The sequence below is a fragment of the Tachysurus fulvidraco genome, chromosome 1 (assembly GCF_022655615.1).
Source record: "Tachysurus fulvidraco isolate hzauxx_2018 chromosome 1, HZAU_PFXX_2.0, whole genome shotgun sequence".
NCBI lineage: Eukaryota > Metazoa > Chordata > Actinopteri > Siluriformes > Bagridae > Tachysurus > Tachysurus fulvidraco.
Genome location: NC_062518.1, coordinates 3,456,493 through 3,476,492, shown reverse-complemented (window position 1 = coordinate 3,476,492; position 20,000 = coordinate 3,456,493). Strand labels below are relative to the sequence as shown.

At 41.7% G+C, this 20,000-nt stretch overlaps 1 protein-coding gene across 1 annotated transcript in view; it reads right to left on the bottom strand.

The window, feature by feature from the left end:
* Positions 1-9,062, bottom strand: part of nkd1 (NKD inhibitor of WNT signaling pathway 1) — a 63,573-nt gene extending 54,511 nt beyond the window's left edge. Inside the window, exons 1-3 of the mRNA XM_027155681.2 lie at positions 8,901-9,062; positions 8,698-8,730; positions 8,370-8,509 (exon numbers count right to left, since the gene is read on the bottom strand). Of these exons, the coding sequence (XP_027011482.2) occupies positions 8,370-8,509; positions 8,698-8,730; positions 8,901-8,925 (198 nt within the window). The 5' untranslated portion in view covers positions 8,926-9,062. The remainder of the gene's footprint in view (positions 1-8,369; positions 8,510-8,697; positions 8,731-8,900) is intronic.
* Between the last annotated feature and the right edge of the window lie 10,938 nt (positions 9,063-20,000).

Sequence of the window (20,000 nt, the reverse complement as noted above, 5' to 3'; positions counted from 1 at the left end):
CTGTGAACTCCAAAAGTATTGGCACCCTACCTATCGATCAACTCCTAAAGTATTGGTCATCTATCTATCTATCTATCTATCTATCTATCTATCTATCTATCTATCTATCTATCTATCTATCTATCTATCTATCAACTCCAAAAGTATTGTTATCTATCTATCTATCTATCTATCTATCTATCTATCTATCTATCTATCTATCTGTCTGTCTGTCTGTCTGTCTGTCTGTCTGTCTGTCTGTCTGTCTGTCTGTCTATCTATCTATCTATCTATCTATCTATCTATCTATCTATCTATCAGCTCAAAACGTATTGCTATCTATCTATCTATCTATCTATCTATCTATCTATCTATCTATCTATCTATCTATCTATCTATCTATCTAAGCTGAAAGTACTAATTAGCTTTAACAGCATCTCTATAGTTCTCAGATGAGACAACACGTTATATGGGTTATCATCTCCTACAGTGTGCTGATTAATACTCTTACAGGAAACGTGGCAGGTTTAATTTAATAGTATTATTTTGTCATATAACCCTGCTGTAGTGTGAAGGCAGTGCTTTATGAGCAGGGTCAGTGTGAGAGGACACTTTCAGCACTCAGCAACGGCAAAGTCTCAACATCAAACAGATTCCTGATCCTGACTCCCCACTGTCCTTCTCATATAGTCTACATTTGTACAATACCCCCCACCCCTCTTCAGACAACCACCCCTACCCACCCACCCCCCCACACACACACATTTATGTGTTAGTCAGTCCAGCAACCAGAGATGGAGAAAACATCCATAATTGTTAAGATCATATAAACATACAGAAGAGAAATTGGCCCCTTAACGCTCACTGAACCATCAGGAATCGAGAATTAACACGCGATTCCAATCATCTTCATCGTGCAATAAAAATAACACTCGTTTGTATTTGGTACTCGTTTCAAAATAAAACACAACCATGGCAACGAAAACAAATTAAGCTCAGAAGCCAGACGGCACGAAAAAAGAAAGAGGCGGGGAAAAAAAAACGTGAGCCGTCATCGAGCGCCGCCTCTGACGTTAACACGCGATTAAATATTAAGCTATCTTAGAAACGCTGTGTTGAACTCCAAACAAAGCAAATGCTTCCAAATAAATATTTATGGTCGGACGCATGTCTTGCTCCGTTTTGTTCTTTCTCCCTTAACACTGTGAAAACCATTAAGCTCACAGGACTTAATAATTTATGTGAAAACACACACACACACACACACACACACACACAAAACTCTACTGAGTCCAAATTGTTCAAACAGTCCAAGTCTTTCAGTAGGGATCCGTAAACTGCTTTGCCAAATCACTTCAAACCATCTGGCAAATAAACATGTGTTCCTCAAGGCCAGTCTAAAGTTCTCCTAATGTTCTCGACTCCTCATTAGAACCAGTCACTTAAATCTACCTACTGGGTTTGGACTATTTCTTCCTATTGCTGTAAAGGATCTAAATATTTATGAGTTTGGTCACCTGAAGAATCACTCAGACTTCAAATGTCTGCACTAAGAAGTAAATGCAAGTAAATGACAAAATGCCATATTTATTTTGTGGGTAAAAGGAACACGTATCTGACATAATAATCAACGGAAAAACGATCCAAAGGTCGATAAAATGGTGCCGTGACCCACTATTTGTATTCAGACCAAAACGAAAGATCATAACAAAGGTTGTAAAAAGTTATAACAGATATATCTGGCCAAGTTATATGACATGTATGTTTCTCTCTCTCCGTGTGTGTATTCCTCTCTGTGGATCTGTCTATGTGTGATTCTCTGTATGAGTGACGTGACATACGGCTAAGTACGGTGAACCATACTCAGAATTAGTTCTCTGCATTTAACCCATCCAAAGTGCATACACACACACACACACACAGCAGTGAACACACACACACACACCGTGAACACACACCCGGAGCAGTGGGCAGCCATTTATGCTGCGGCGCCCGGGGAGCAGTTGGGGGGGGTTCGGTGCCTTGCTCAAGAGCACCTCAATCGTGGCCGGCCCGAAACTCGAACCCACAACCTTAGGTTTACAAGTCAGACTCTCTAACCATTAGGCCACGACTTGCCCCGGCCATGACTTGCCCCAAGTCGTTTACCTCTCTTTATTTGTGTGTCTCTCTTTTCATGTTTTTTTTTATTTTTTATTTTCGATGTGTGTCTTTGTGTCTCTTTTCACGTGTTTCTCTTTTAATGTGTCTTTCTTTTCATGTCTGTCTCTCTCTATGGATGCTTTTGTGTCTATTTTTATGTATGTGTATCTCTGTAACTCTCTATATGTGTCTCTCTCTTTTTATGTGTGTCTCTCTATCATAGTTGTCTTTCTTCATGCATGTCTATGTTTTTCTTTTTAGGTATGTTTCTCTTTCCATTTGTGAATCACTTCTTACATATTTATGTCTCTCATTTTGTGTGTATCCCTCTCTGTGTCTATGTGTACCTCTCTCTTTATGTTGTGTCTCTCTCTCGGCCTGTCTATTTTTATTTGTGTGCGTTTCACTCTTCAAGTGTGTATCTCTCTCTATGGATCTGTCCATGTATGTGACTCTCTCAATATATTTACCTATGTGTGAGTCTTTCTCAAGGTGTATCTCTCTACATGTCTCTCTATATGTCACCGTGCCTGTGTCTATCCATTGCGTGTCTTTTACTATGCATGTCAGTTTCATCATGTGAGACTCTTTCTTTTTGTGTGTCTCCTGACATATCATACAATATATATCATGTGCATATGTGTCTTTCTTTGTGTGTCTCTTTCCCCATGCATGTCTCTCTGTATGCGTCTCTGCCTCTCTTTCAGTGTCTTTCTTTCCATTCATTGAATCTCTCTGTTTTTCTCCCATGTTGTCTCTGTCTCTCTTATCTGTCTGTCTAAGTGTCTCCATATGCCTTTTTTTTAATTTGTCTCTCTCTGGACACGCCATGTACTTCTCCCCACGTATCTTCTCTGTCTCTCTCTATCTCTTTTTGTGTCTCCGCGCATTTCCGTGTGTCACCTTCTTTAAGGAATACATAAATACGATCTGACTGACTCCAGAAAAACCGCAATGGATCGGGTTAAAAAAAAAACAACAGAAGTAGTTACTCATGCAAGTAATTACAGGATATTTAGACAGAAAAATGCAAACATTTGAACCAATATAATTTTATTATGAATATATCTTTATTTAATCATTAACACAGGAACATCTGTGAAACCTTGAGAGTTTCTTTCTCTTCATTTTTGTCTTGAGGGTGTGCAAACTTTTGCACTCAATCGTAAACGACTGTAGACGAAAGCAACGTCGGTTAATATTTAACCACATCGCAGTAACGATTCTCAGCGTCTTTTTATTACGAATTTATTACAGTGCCCTTCAGAATCCCAGTACAGCTCTAATAAAAGCCTGACCTCTGAGCGCTCATGGTATATTCTGCGAAACCAGCAGGCTTCGTTCCTAGCTAATCACTCCGAAGACAATAAAGCTTCCGTCCCCAAAAAAGACCAGCTTTGTTTTATAACAGTGGGCCTCATCCTGTCCTTTACATCAGTACACTTCCAAACGTGACAGCAGTACCAAGAGACTTTTATCTGTCTACTTCAGACATGGCCGAACCAACACGTCAACATTCACTACGATGTTTTTTGCTTCCTGTTTCCTGTGTAACGAGAAGTCGATTTTCCGCACGTTTTTTTTCTTCCCATACCAGACAAGCCTACTTCAGATAAACTCTGGTGGCACCGAATGACCTTATATACCTTCGGCCGCAAAGTCTTTGGTGGATACAGTCAGCTACCACATGACTTTTCAGTAGAGGTCTTCACGGGTCCACTTAGATCCCAAAACCCGAGGTCCGACCCGAGACCCGAGCGGGTTCGGGTCTGAAGGTTTCACGTGTGCCTCGGACACGGGTCGGGTGTAATAATGGCGGCATCGGGTCTCGGGTAATTTAAAATGAATGTGTTTTTACCAACCGGACCCGAGAAGACCCAAACTACTGTATCTCGTGTGTGTGTGTGCATCGACTCGAGTCCTTTTCTAACCTCTACTCTGTTTGCCGAGACCGCTAGCGACATGCGGCTGGCGACGTGTGGTTGGCGGTAAGCTCATTTTCGTTGAAACAGACCTAGCGGTTACTTTAGTGTACTGTAGAGTTATGCAACATTCGGGTCCAGTCGGGTTAAAAAAAAATGCCGACGGGTCGGGTTGGACTCGCGTCTCATTTTTTCAGGTTTGTCTCGGGTCGGGTCTTTCTTAAAAAAAAAAAAATAAATTATGCACGTCAGGTTCGGGTAAAATGTGATTCGGGTCACTTCGGGTCGGGTACATTTCTTTAGACCCAAGAAGACCTCTACTTTTTAGTAGAACCTCTACTTTTTAGTACTTTTTTCATGAATCTTTATAAATGGGACGTGACATACGGGGACAGAGCACAGGGTCAAGCCATAGGACGGCGCCCCTGGAGCAGGTGAGGTTAAGGACCTTGCTCAAGGACCCGACGTTGATGTCTCAGCAGCTCGTGGACTCGAACCCCGACCTTCTGATCAAGATCCCAAGGGTTCCTCAAGGGTTCCTATAATGGTTAGAGATTTCTAAAGGGTTTTTTTTTCTTCTTGAAACCTGGTGTCAATTGAACATTCTCCATTGTAGTGTCTTGCGTAACATCTTTAAGTGGACAATCCAAGAATGTCAGTCTATTCTTGGGAGTGCTCCGCTATCAGTAATAGAAAAATTGTTGATTTCAGAGTGTCACCAAGAAAACATTGCATTTAACGTTAGGTTTGATTCGATGCTTTGACTCTTTGCCATTGGTAAAACTTTCATTCATTTATTTTCTACCGCTTATCCGAACTTCTCGGGTCACGGGGCGTCATCGGGCATCAAGGCAGGATACACCCTGGACGGAGTGCCAACCCATCACAGGGCACACACACACTCTCATTCACTCACACACACACACACACACACACTACAGACAATTTTCCAGAGATGCCAATCAACCTACCATGCATGTCTTTGGACCGGGGGAGGAAACCGGAGTACCCGGAGGAAACCCCCTTGGTAAAACTTGTTTTATAAAAAAAATTGTACGAACCACAATATGTGAAAAATGTAAACTCTGACAGTTTATCGTGCCATCGATATATTATTGAAAGATCACCCAGTGCTAGTACACAGAACCTTTCAGGGTTTCCTTCACATAGAAACCAAACATCGGTTGAAATAGAAGACTGCACCTACTATCCAAGCAGGAATATTCACAGCCTTAAAGACAGTTATTTCAGACAAAATTTCTATCCGGTCTTTTAAACACTGAACAAAATTACACAAAAGCCTTGGCCAAGCACGAGCAGGAAAGCGGGACGCTGCCTTCAAATCTGCTCAAAATAACAATGCTTAGAAGAAATACTGCTCTTTATATAAGAGTGTGTGAAGAAAATCCTGCCTACATGTCTACAGAAGAATAAGGAGTGCAATGATACTAATATCCTGTCTATTATCAGCACCCGGGTCTGATGTATTCGCTCTGGAGCTGTAGAACTACTCCATAAACATTCGGTGAGAAAATATTTGCATACGTCTTAAAAAAGCCTGCAAAGTGGCCTTCCTTGTTCAAGTGGACTTTTTAAGAGTGGACCCCCAAATCCCCCCTTTCCCCACCCCAAAACCATCAACCCTGCCACCCCACCCCCCTTCATTTTCTCAAAAACTCTTTTGAGACATGGCAGACCCGCGACCCAAAAAGAGGCTTATGCTTCCTCAGAAGTGCTTCCAGAGCATTACGGCTCTCCTCAAACAGCGACGTTCTTGTGTGTTTACCAGGATGCCAAATCACAGACAGGCTTGCGTTCCCTCCCTTCCCTTCCCCTCCTCCTTTACTCGGTCGCACAATGCGCCCCTGTCACCAGCCCGTCAAGCTTTCAAGCCCACCGTGATCCATCGTTTTCCATAGAGCGCTGCGTCTGTTCTGAACCTTGACACATTCTTTCCTCTGTTGCTTAAATTTCACCCTCATGCATTTGACTGGGGGAAAAAACTAAACTTCACCTTTCGTCTAAACACAGAGGCGTTTTTTTCCCGACGCCTTGGGTATGTCCGACTATTTTCATGCGCTATTTTTTTCTTTTTAGCACAAAAACGACAACCTGTCAGGTAAACAGGCCAGACCTTTGTAAATTTCTTAAACAGATGTCTCATGTCCCATCATTCTCATGAATATGGTATGACTGCTTTCATGGCAACAATCAAAAAAAAAAAAAAAACTTTGGTGTGAAGTTTTCCCCCCGTAGATGCTTCCTTTTAGTTTAAAAAAAAAAGATTTCCTGTCAGGTGCAAATAGACTCCGGTCCTTTGTAAAAACCCCAAACTCAGTGCTTCCCATCGTTCTCAGGAATGCATCAGACAGCTTTCATGGCAGCAATGAAACATTTTTGAAACACACACACACACACACACACACACACACACACACACACACACCACTAACTTTAGTGTGAAGTTCTTTTTTCCTTCCCATCATCTCTTCCTTTTAGCAAAAAGGAAAAAAACAATCATTTCACCACATCTTCACCTCATCTTTTGTCTAAACACAGACGATTTCTTCAGGCACGGAACACCTCGGGTACGTCCGACTTCTTTCACGCCGTTTTTCCAAAATATGACTGTCTGTCGGGATTCTGGACTTTTGTAAAAACTCAAACAGGCTTCTCACATCTCCTTATTCTTGTGAATACACGTACTTTGTGGCTATAAACTATAGTTTGCTGTGAAGTTTCCTCCTGTCAAGAAAAGAAAAAAAACAACAGGGTTCCAGCAGCGTCAGTGCTTGGACCCCTTAAAATGATTTCCTGTCGGTGCAAATACTCGGGTGCTTTGTGTTATTCCGAACTCGACGGAACGCTCATATCAGATTTGGTAACATATCAGACTGCTTTTTTTTGTTTGTTTTAAGGAATGTGTCAGAACACTGTCACTCTTCAAAAATACATTTCTACATTTTCAGATGCAAACAAACTTTGGACCTTTTGTGAAATAAAAAAAAATAAATAACTCTTCACCAGATATTTTCCCCTTCCATCATTCCCAGGAATAAACATTTGGAAAAAAAAATTCCCGGCTCTACCTCAGGCTTCAAAGGGAGCATTTGCAATTGTAGAGAGCCTGTTGGCAGGCGTTTTAAAAGCCATTCATTAGTGGGTGTGTGGATTCAAAAAAAAACTTCTCCCATCTCAGCTCAACATAACGGTTCTGCCTTTTGTAGTTAGGCTCGGGCCGCAAAACAAAGCGTCTTTTTTTCCCGTGTGTGTTCCCAGCTTGCTGCGAGATACATGCTCAGTATTGTTCTTGATTATCCAAAGCACAATGCCAAGATCATTTTCCAAGCGCAGGAAACCATTAAGGGGGAAAATGGGGTGGTCTTTAAGTCGGGCCAAGTCACAGAAAACGGCAAAGTCGGGAAACAATTAAGAATTACGACAGGAATATTTACACCAGATTGCGTAAACTGGCTAATAGAACATCAGCATAAAAGTTTTATTTATTTATTTATTTATTTATTTATTTATTTATTTATTTTTTTATGAATGATACTTTGGAAGAACCTTTTCTTGGTTTCTTTAAGAAGTTTTCTTTAAAAAAAAAAAACATGTAGAAGATCAAATCCCAAAATTTTTGTCCAATTTAACAATTATAAAACCAAACAATTAAATCTTACTATGTTGTAAAAAAACAACAACATGAAGGCAGAAAATAACAAGTCTGTTGTTAAACTTCTGTTAAATAAACTTTAAAACAAAAAAAAATCATTATTTCTACATTCAAAGCCCTGAACTACAAGCTGTGAACTGAACCAGTTCTACGGCACAGTTTGAACTTAATATCTCATTATTTTGAACTTCATAATTCAATATTTCAGGATGTCATGTCATTATTCCAACATAATACTTTGCACTTAAACATGTTGCTCATTTATGTCCATCCATTAGATATAAATTCTACATATGAAGTAGAAATAATATAACTATTAATTATAATGTGATATTGAGTCAAACTAAGATGCTTGTTATTATACCGAGTTATTAAGTCGGAATAACGAGTTATTCTGTCTAACAACTTTGTACGTCAAATGAACGAATTGTTAAGTACAAAAACGAGTTATTAACTCGGACATAATAATCCAGTGAGCCTAAATAACCGATTATTAAGTCGAATTACGATATATTAAGTCGGAATAACGACATAACACTGATTGCGGTTCAGGGTTTGTGCGTCGGAGCCACGCAACACACGCGCCAGGAGAGCAGACAAGTCACGCATAAAACGCAGCAAAATGGAAAGTGCCACAGAGACAGGTTTCTTACCCTCGCTGATGTCCCGCAGGTACTTTTCTGTGGACAGTCCTGCTGTTCCAGCCGAGCGCCGGTGCAGTAATACCTCTGTTTAACCAGCCAGTCGTCCAGCCCTTTCCGAGCCAAGCAGGCATTCACTACAAAACTATCACCTGCCACGAACAGCAAGGACAATGCACTTTACACCAGATTGCACAATAATCATCAAAATCATAAGGGCCAAGACTACAGACTTGTGGTTGTGCTTTCAGAAGTAAGCGCGTGGGGCACTTTATTAAAGCCCCAGCAGCGCTTTTGCGCGCTCTTAATGATGTTTTAATCCCAGATGAAAGTCACTCACCTTCCGGGCTTTCCCTCGGTTTACAGATTGCAGCTTTAAATAGGAGAAATGAAGGAACGGGATGGAGGAACAGGGAAAAGAGGAGAAATGGGGGAAAACGGGATAACGTTGTTAGTGGATCGAAGTACAAGAAGAAGTACAAGCGCTTCAGCACAAGCAAAAGAATAGAAATAAACAGAATGCATGGAAATCAAACCGCTTACCATGTTTGGAATGGAGTTTACCCATTTCTTCGCATCAGACTGCAGTAATAAAACATCAGATCGGCTGTAATCCAACAAAACGAAAGCGTGATTTCGGTCCTCGATGAGAGCGAAACGCGCGCGCGGTTACATCCAACAGAGCCAGAGCGCGAGTGGAGAGCTTTGATCCCCCTAACGCGCGCAATCTCCTCTCCAAACCCGCCCCTTACGCCCCCAAGGGTTGCCAGATTCACTCTACTGTCACGCGTCTGTCAACCTGAAACCCAACACTGAGGAGTGAGGCCTCAGGATGGAAGGAAATGTCAGACTTTTTTTTTGGACTATACATATTTGTAATATTAATTCCTATAATTCGTTAATATAAAGGTGCAGAATGTAGAGTTTATCTCACAGGGTCTCTTGTTTGATACCTTGCTCAGATACTCTTTATGGTGTCAGATCAGTTAATATAAAGACAAAATACTTGGTTAAATCTATAACACTGTCCATATACTGTAAAATGCTTTAATTTCTTCAACAATAGAGTTAAAGAATCCTGGGTTAAGCACAAAACAAAATTCACTCTAAAGCCATGATAAAATGTAAGCAGTGATGTCACTTTGGCATCAGTGATGTGTTAAAACCTCTCCAGGACTGAATAAACATGGTTGGTCCCTTGTCTAATAAATGGTTTACATTCTAATGGTGAATTTTAAACTTAAACTGATTTCTCAATGTACCATTACCAGTCCAGCTATATGGTGTTATCAAGAAGAAACAAGGGTTTCACATGAACCTGGCAACCAACGTGTCTCAGTTCTGCGCGCAGAGGAGGCGCTGTGCCCAAGTGCTGTATTGGACCAAGGCGGTGCATGAAAGCCAGCCATGAGTCTTTTGGAGTCTCTGGGTCCAAAAAAGACCTGCGCCATGTTCAATCCAAACCAAATGTACAATCAATGCTCAATTGTGACGACACAGGGAGAAGCATGAAGGAGATCTGTGGGTCAGTTCAGGGATCAGTTCAGCCCAAAAAGTGTTGAAATCTGTCTTGTGAAAAGTTATTTTGTTATTAAGTGATTGTGTGTTGTGATGTCACAGAAGGAGTTTTTATTTTCTAGCACAGTAATAATATAATTTAATAGCATAAAATAACATTTAAACAAGTTTGTGATAACAGATGCAGTTAAAGATGGTGGATCTTCTTTCATTCATTCATTCATTTTCTAACGCTTATACGAACTTCTTGGGTCACGGGGAGCCTGTGCCTATCTCAGGCGTCATCGGGCATCGAGGCAGGATACACCCTGGACGGAGTGCCAACCCATCACAGGGCACACACACTCTCATTCACACACACACACACTACGGACAATTTTCCAGAGATGCCAATCAACCTACCATGCATGTCTTTGGACCGGGGGAGGAAACCGGAGTACCCGGAGGAAACCCCCGAGGCACGGGGAGAACATGCGAACTCCACACACACAAGGCAGAGGTAAGAATCGCACCCCCAACCCTGGAGGTGTGAGGCGAACGTGCTAACCATTAAGCCACCGTGCCCCCATCTTATTTCGTATTAATAATAAATCCAACTTAGATGAAGAGGAGCACAGAGGATTCCCAGAGTGTAGTGCAGCTATATGATGCAGTTACAGAAGTGACTCAGCCTGGCAAGCTAGACATGTACGAAAAGCATGACTGTGATGGCGCTGATGGTGGTTTAAAGCTTTGAAGCTGATTTAAGAAGAGAGTATTTGAGGAGGTGAGAGAACTGGACAAAGTGAAGGACTAAAGCTCTGCTGCATCACTCTACTTACAGTAGGGCTGAAGATGAAGTGATGAAGCAAGCTTGAGGTAACCTGAGGTTTGTTCATAAGCATCTTTAATTCACATAATGCCATCATTCAAGCATCAGTCAAGCAGCGCTCACACTCTGAGATTGCCAGAAAATTGCCATCAGCTGTTTTTGGATGAAATGGGATTTGATTGTCCATCACATTATGGGTTCTAAAAAAACCAACGATTTCTTTTATGGTGTTTGTTTTTTTTGTCTACGGAAGCAAAATTGGGCCTAAATTATACAGCGCAAACCCAGGTTTATTATAATCAACTGAGCTGATTCGCATAAATACATGACAGCACACACACCCACACACACCCACACACCCTTAGAGACTGGGAGAAAGACAAGAATCAGCCAAGCGTGTCTCATACTGTCATGCTTCAACAGACCTAAGACCTCCTGTCACACCAAACAGCAAACCAGACTTGATAAAAAGGCAGCTGGTGACATGTGAGTGTAGATTTCACAGCGTACCTGTCTCTCTGATCTGCTGTTCATCATCAGCTCGGTTTAGATAGCGTGACGTGTGTATTAGAAGCATAAGCAGTCTACAGCATATCATCGTGTAGTTTATGTGTGTTTTCATGTTATCGAAAAAAACTACAAAAAAAAAAAAACAAGCTTTTTCTTGAGCACATATTTAACCCGGTTGGATCTGAAATCTGGGGGCACGGTGGCTTAGTGGTTAGGACGTTCGCCTCACACCTCCAGGGTTGGGGGTTTGATTCCCGCCTCCGCCTTGTGTGTGTGGAGTTTGCATGTTCTCCCCGTGCCTCGGGGGTTTCCTCCGGGTACTCCGGTTTCCTCCCTCGGTCCAAAGACATGCATGGTAGGTTGATTGGCATCTCTGGAAAATTGTCCGTAGTGTGTGAGTGTGTGAGTGAGTGAATGAGAGTGTGTGTGTGCTCTGTGATGGGTTGGCACTCCGTCCAGGGTGTATCCTGCCTCGATGCCCGATGACGCCTGAGATAGGCACAGGCTCCCTGTGACCCGAGGTAGTTCAGATAAGCGATAGAAAATGAGTGAGTTAGAGAGAGATCTGAAATCTTTCTCTCTTTTTCTTGTCTTCGGTCTCATGTATTCTTTACGTGCTGCAGTACGACCCCATTACTAAGGGATCCGTCACCGTCTCCACCACACGGCGTCTTCTCATAACAGTTCAGAGTAAAGACACGTGACGATTTCAAGAGCTCTAAACCATCCATAATTTGTGTTGCTTTTTTCGTGAGTTACGGAGCTACAGAATTGATCCACAATCCTGATTATATCTCTGTAATTGTGTTTTGTCCCTTATTTTTCCTTTTTTATTTACTTAGCATTGATTTTTACACGTGTGTCTGGTTAAACGGAATTCTCCGTCTTTACGGAACTTTTAAAACTCTGGATTTCAGCTCTAGTTAAACAGAAACGCTTCAGTGTGGCTTGTTAGTACTTAATAAAGATGAGCGAAAACACTCTCCTTTTTTTTGCACCATCGTCGTTCTTGTTTACGGCACTTCTGAAAACAAAGTCGAGTGGGAAGTAAGTAATTTAAACTAGGAACTAGTAATTATGTCATCATGTCAGATTACATAGTCATTCTCTGGTACAATATGAAATAATACAAAATAAACAAAAAGTATTCCAAACTACACCTTTAAAAAAAAAAATCATTGTATATAGAAGAAACCTGAGATTTGGCTATACAAAACACCAAACACACACAAACACACACACGGTATGTGAGCATGTGTTTACGCCATCTCTTGGTCATGGAACAAACACATTTTTGCGACACATGTGTATAGACGAGTGTGTTATTACACCTCTTCTTGCTCGTACGTCAGTACCTCATTGCACAGCTTTAAGACAGATTTGTTATTGTACCCCTACATACACACGGACGCCGGGAACAGCCAGACTGTCTCTCACACACACTTCCTGTGCTTTGATGCTGGCAGCCGAGAGATGGCTTGGCTTTTCCCATCAGCTCCTTTGATGCCTGTGTTAGGAGAAGGCGAGAGATGTGTACACATGTCTAAGTGTGAAAGAGAAATTAGAAAAGATCTAACTTAGCTCTAATTCTGTCTGATGGATTTATAATGAGAAAACATACTGTATGTAGATCTCATGCTCTGTCTCTTTCTGACGTGACGTGACATACGGCTAAGTACGGTGACCCATACTCGGAATTCGTTCTCTGCATTTAACCCATCCAAAGTGCAGACACACAGCAGTAAACACACACACCGTGAACACACCCGGAGAAGTGGGCAGCCATTTATGCTGCGGCGCCCGGGGAGCAGTTGGGGGGGATTCGGTGCCTTGCTCAAGGGCACGTCAGTCGTGCTATTGCTGGCCAGAGACTCGAACCCACAACCTTAGGGTTGAGCGTCAAACTCTCTAACCATTAGGCCACGACTTCCCCACTCCTTGAATCACAGCATCCAGAATGTTGTTCAAATATGAGGAAAATATCTGTCTCATTTCTTTGGTGAGGTTTTATCTTATTGAATATATATTTTATTTGCCCTAGCCATCACCAGACTATAAACTACCACAATGATACCTACGCTCCCATATACCAATAACATTTCACAAAGTCACGACATCCTTCCCCAGTGATAACAATGTCTCCAGATCTGCACCAGTGGCACCAATATACTGCCCCGATCGTACCAATATATTTCCTCACTCATACTAATATACTGCCCCGATCGTACCAATATATTTCCTCACTCATACTAATATACTGCCCCAATTGTACCAATATATTTCCTCACTCATACTAATATACTGCCCTGATCATACCAATATACTGCCCCGATCGTACCAATATATTTCCTCACTCATACTGTACTAATATACTGCCCTGATCATACCAATATACTGCCCCAATCATACCAATATACTGCCCCAATCGTACCAATATATTTCCTCACTCATACTAACATATTGCCCTGATCATACCAATATACTGCCCCAATCTTACTACTATATTTCCCCACTCATACAAATATACTGCCCTGATCATACCAATATATTGCCCCAATCGTACCAATATATTTCCTCACTCATACTAATATATTGCCCTGATCATACCAATATACTGCCCCAATCGTACCAATATATTTCCTCACTCATACTAATATATTGCCCTCATCATACCAATATACTGCCCCAATCGTACCAATACCTGTATATTTCCCCACTCATACAAATATACTGCCCTGATCATACCAATATACTGCCCCAATCGTACCAATATATTTCCTCACTCATTCTAATATACTGCCCTGATCATACTAATATACTGCCCCAATCTTACTACTATATTTCCTCACTCATACTAATATACTGCCCTGATCATACTAATACACTGCCCCAATCTTACTACTATATTTCCTCACTCATACTAATATACTGCCCTGATCATACTAATACACTGCCCCAATCTTACTACTATATTTCCCCACTCATACAAATATACTGCCCTGATCATACTAATATATTACCCTGATCATTCCAATCTACTAACTTGGTCATGCCAATGTACTGCCCCAATCCTACCAATATACTACCCTGATCATACCAATATACTACCCTGATCATACCAATATACTACCCCAATAATACTTATATATTTCCCCACTTATAGCAATATAATGTCCTGATCATTACAATATACTAAGTTAATCATGCCAATTCACTGTGGTATCACTGCGGTATAGCCGGCCCGAGACTCGAACCCACAACCTTAGGGTTAGGAGTCAAACTCTCTAACCATTCCCGATTTAGTACATATTTAGTACACAGTGTCCAATCCTATCCAGAGAAAGTGAGTGTTTTTTCATTTACAACAAAGCAAGATCACTGTTTGACTAAAATCAGGTAGGATTGTGAAGTCGGAATGAAAACCTGAAGCCAAACCAGTTCTTTGCACATAAAATAATTCAACTCTGGATTAGTGCAAACCAAAGAAGGTTCAACATTTCTGTTTATCTTTCTTGTAACAATGGAAGAGCGTGAATGAAAGCAAGGGAGTGAGAGTGAGAGGGAGAGAAAGAGAGAGAGAGAGTGAAAGAGAGTGCAGCTGGAGAAGTGCTTGGCAGGCATGTGAATGTTGTCTGACTTCCTGCAGGACAAAAACAGGCCATGTGTGCGTGAGAGTGGATGGGACAACTCCTATAGCTCAGACACAGTTAAGGTGGTGAACTTAATACATGGTCTAACATGCGATAAGTAATAAACACAACACCTTTCTGACCGTCCTCTTTTTTTCCACCCCTTCTTGAAGTAGGAAAAGACAAAGCATTAGCAAGAAAATGTAAACACTTTTCTCTTCAAAAACATTCCTGTTACAAAATGCTGACACTGGAGACTCCTTCCATAAACAGAAGTCCTGTACGCTCGTTTTATTTTCTTTGTTAAATAACATACATTAAAGTCCATTATAGGGGGGGCACGGTGGCTTAGCGGTTAGCACGTCCGCCTCACACCTCCAGGGTTGGGGGTTCGATTCCCGCCTCCGCCTTGTGTGTGTGGAGTTTGCATGTTCTCCCCGTGCCTCGGGGGTTTCCTCCGGGTACTCTGGTTTCCTCCCCCGGTCCAAAGACATGCATGGTAGGAAAATTGTCCGTAGTGTGTGTGTGTGTGTGTGTGAGTGAATTAAAGTGTGTGTGCCCTGTGATGGGTTGGCACTCCGTCCAGGGTGTATCCTGCCTCGATGCCCGATGACGCCTGAGATAGGCACAGGCTCCCCGTGACCTGAGAAGTTCGGATAAGCGGTAGAAAATGAATGAATGAATGAAAGAATGAATAAAGTCCATTAAAATCTATCTCAGATAACGTGTAACATCCACCAAATCGGTTGCTGTAGAGTTAATACAGTAAGTGAGACGAGATAGTTAATCAACGGTATGTAATTAAACTCCATTCTGTTGAGAAGTTTAGTAATCCATTTTAGTACGGTTTAAAAACATTTAAAAAAAGGTTCATAAAAATGTTGATCGTGAATCGCTTTCTAAATTCAAAACCCGTTTGATTCCGGATGATTCCTCACATCCTAGCTGGCAGCTGAGCTTGTGTTTATTAGTTTATAGTGGAAAATGAGTGGAAAACTTTCATTTAAGAATTCTGTTTCATGTCATAAGAAGTCAAACACACACAGCTACTGGCATTCAGGCCCCAAGTCTGTTAAACATGTTTACTCCTTTACTGAAACACACACTCACACACACACACACACACGCGCGCGCACACACACACACACGCGCGCACACACACGCGCACATACGCACACACACACTCACACACACACACTCACACACACTCACACACACACACTCACACACACACACACACACACCACACACACACACACACACACACACACACACACACACACACACACACACACACACACACTCTCACACACACACACACACACACACACACACACTCACACACACACTCACACACACACACACACACACACACACACACACACACACACACACACACACACTCACACACACACTCTCACACACACACACACACACACACACACACACACACACACACACACACACACACACACACACACACACACACACATCAGTCAAATCTGATCTTTGCTTTGTTTTGCACTTGCAGTTTTTGAAGTGTCCGATCTTTCCTTTGAAGTCTAAGACGGGAAATCTGATCTAGTCTAGACAACTTGGATTCGCGAAACGAACACAAGCTGTTTGGTTATCAAAGCTTGAAAGTCCAGTGAAGGAAAAAAAAATTAAGCAAAATTACGACATAAATATAAAATATAACCTGTCTATCAGAGGAAGAGAGAAGTATGATAGACCAGAGCTCTCCACAGCTCTGGGGGATTTTCCTTTCAATACACATCTACCATTAAACCACATTTCAGCTTTATCGTATTCAGGACACAAGTCAAGTTTAGTCACAAAGCTTTTTATTGTCATTTCAACCATATATATATATATATATATATATATATATATATATATATATATATATATATATATATATATATATATATATATATATATATGGTTGAAATGACAATAAAAAGCTTCAGATATATATATATATATATATATATATATATATATATATATATATATATATATATATATATATATATATATATATATATATATATATATATATATATATATATATATCTGACGCAGCACACAGTGAAATGAAACAACGTTTCTCCAGGACCAAGGAGCTACATAAAAGGACATAAAGCTACTGTACATACACCTACAAACAGCAAGCTACGGATTTAAGTCCTAGACACATAAAGTGCAACGTGTGCAACCTAATGCATCAGTGCGAGACAAACGGATGATAAAAAACAATACAGGACAAATACACAAAATAAATGAAATAGCACTGACCAGTGTGTATTACAGTATATTATGAAGTACATTGTGCTACTAGAGCAAATGTAAACATATACACACTTATGTAGTAGCAACAGTCTGTTGAGGTATTTAAACATATGGTGTGTGCAATAACACAGTGACGTGACATACGGCTAAGAACAGTGACCCATACTCAAAATTCGTTCTCTGCATTTAACCCATCCAAAGTGCACACACACTGCAGTGAACACACACACACACCGTGAACACACACACACACACCCGTGAACACACACACCCAGAGCAGTGGGCAGCCATTTATGCTGTGGCACCTGGGGAGCAGTTGGGGGGGATTCGGTGCCTTGCTCAAGGGCACCTTAGTCGCGGTCGGCCAGAGACTCGAACCCACAACCTTAGGGTTACGAGTCAGATTCTCTAACCATTAGGCCATGACCACCCCTAACAGCAACTGCCATAACAGCAACTAAGTGAGAGATTAGTGTAGTTCACACAGTGTGTGTGTGTGTGTGTGTGTGTGTGTGTGCGTGTGCGTGTGTGTTTGTGTGTGTTTGCGTGTGTGTGTGTGTCCGGTATAGTTCAGTTTTGTTGAGAAGTCTGATGGCTTGAAGGAAGAATCTATTCTGGTTTTGAGGACCCGAATGCTACGGTACCTTTTTCCAGACGGCAGGTGAGTAAAGAGTGTGTGTGAGGAGTGTGTGAGATCATCCACGATGCTGTTGGCTTTGCGGATGTTGCGTGTGTTAATGTCCATGATGGATGGAAGAGAGATGCCGATGATCTTCTCAGCTGTCCTAATTATCCACTGCAGGGTCTTGCTATCCAAAAGGGTGCAGTTCCCAAACATTTCTGTCATTTAGCAGATTCCAGAGTTATCCAAAGTGACTTACAATTTACAAGGGGCAGCTTGTTGGACCTGGGATTCGATCTCATGATCTCACTACATCCCTCAAAAAAAAGTGTTCAGGATGGGGAGAGGGAGATGTGCTTTCCTTAAACTTTGTAGGAAGTAGTAGTGCTGCTGGGCTTTATCACTGATGGAGCTGGTGTTGAGTGACCAGATGAAGTTCCCCACCAGATGAACACCTAGAAATTTGGTGCTCTCGTCGATCTCCAGGAAAGATCCGTCGATGTTCAGCAGAGAGTGGTCGCTCTGTGCTCTTCTGACGTCAACAACAATTTCTTTAGTTTTGTAAACATTCAGAGACAGGTTGTTGGCTCTACACCAGGCCGTTAGCTGTTGCACCTCCTCTCTGTATGCTAACACTCCATTCTTAATAATGAGACCCACCACGGTCGTGTCATCGGCGAACTTGATGACGTTTTTCGAGCAGTGCATTGTACACAGTCATGAGTCAGTAGAGTGAATACACTTTATACACTTTATACACTCCATATACACTTTATACACGCCATACACTATTACACACCATACAAGAGTCCTGCGCGGGACTGTTTTTATAAACCAGCCCCCGCCCGCTCCCGCAAGCTGCGTGTTCCAATCCCGCCCGCACCCTCGATGTTTGTGTCCACTCCCGCCCACTTCCGCGGATTTTTTCTTGAGAGCTTGTGAAAATTTGGATTGTATACAAATGATCAGACTAATTATTAGTTAAGGCTAATGTCCAGAATAACAGAATTAAACATGATTGCATTTAAATAAGATAAATTAATACTAATGCTTGGAGTTTGCATGTTCTCCCCGTGCCTCGGGGGTTTCCTCCGGGTACTCCGGTTTCCTCCCCCGGTCCAAAGACATGCATGGTAGGTTGATTGGCATCTCTGGAAAAATTGTCCATAGTGTGTGAGTGTGTGAGTGAATGAGAGTGTGTGTGTGCCCTGTGATGGGTTGGCACTCCGTCCAGGGTGTATCCTGCCTCGATGCCCGATGACGCCTGAGATAGGCACAGGCTCCCCGTGACCCGAGAAGTTCGGATAAGCGGTAGAAAATGAATGAATGAATGAATGAATGAATGAATACTAATGCTAATACTAATCATCTTCTCAACATCATGTGTTGACTCCATTCTTATTATTAGGCTACACGCCAAATCCCACTAAACTAGATCTCCCGCTAAATTTTCTGACCGCCCACTCCCGCCCGGGGCAAAGGTGAAACCGCCCGCTCCCGCCAGATTTGCGTTGGGTCCCGCGGGAGCCCAATCCCAATGCAGCCCTCTACACCATACTTCACCTGGACATTCTAAGGACACTTTAACTCTGGACTTGCACAGCACAGTGCCACTTTATACACTATTTACACACCATACTGCACCTGGACACTTTAAGGACAATCTTTTAAAAACCATACACATTTATATATTTATGTCTATGTATATACATTATTTCTTCATATTCTCCAGTTTAGTATATATAACTATATAGTTTATATAGTTTTCTTATATAGTTTATACTTTCTTATTATTTTATTCTCATTTTATTTTTTGCTTTTTTTTTATACTTTTTTATTTTCTTTATTCTTATACCGGACAGTTGCATAAAGCATTTCAGTTGCATATCGTACCCTATATGTATGTGTATGTGACAAATAAAATTTGATTTGATTTGATTTGATTTGATTTGATTTGGAACAGCAGTGGGCTGAGCATGCACCCCTGAGGGGCGACAGTGCTCAGTCTGGTGGTGCTGGAGACGTTGTTCTCGATCCAGACTAATTAAGGTCTCCCATGCCCCTTTTCCACCGAGGCAGTTCGAGTGCTGGTTCGAGCCAGAGCCTAATTTAGAACCAGTTCTTTCTGTTTCGACCGCCAAAGCACCAGCGCCGAACCAAGAAAAGTGGTTCTTAAGTAGCACCAAAACGTTGCTGGTCTAGACTTAAGAACCGCTTGGGGCGGGAGCTGTGGGAGGGGCTACTGTCAGCGCATTTGATAA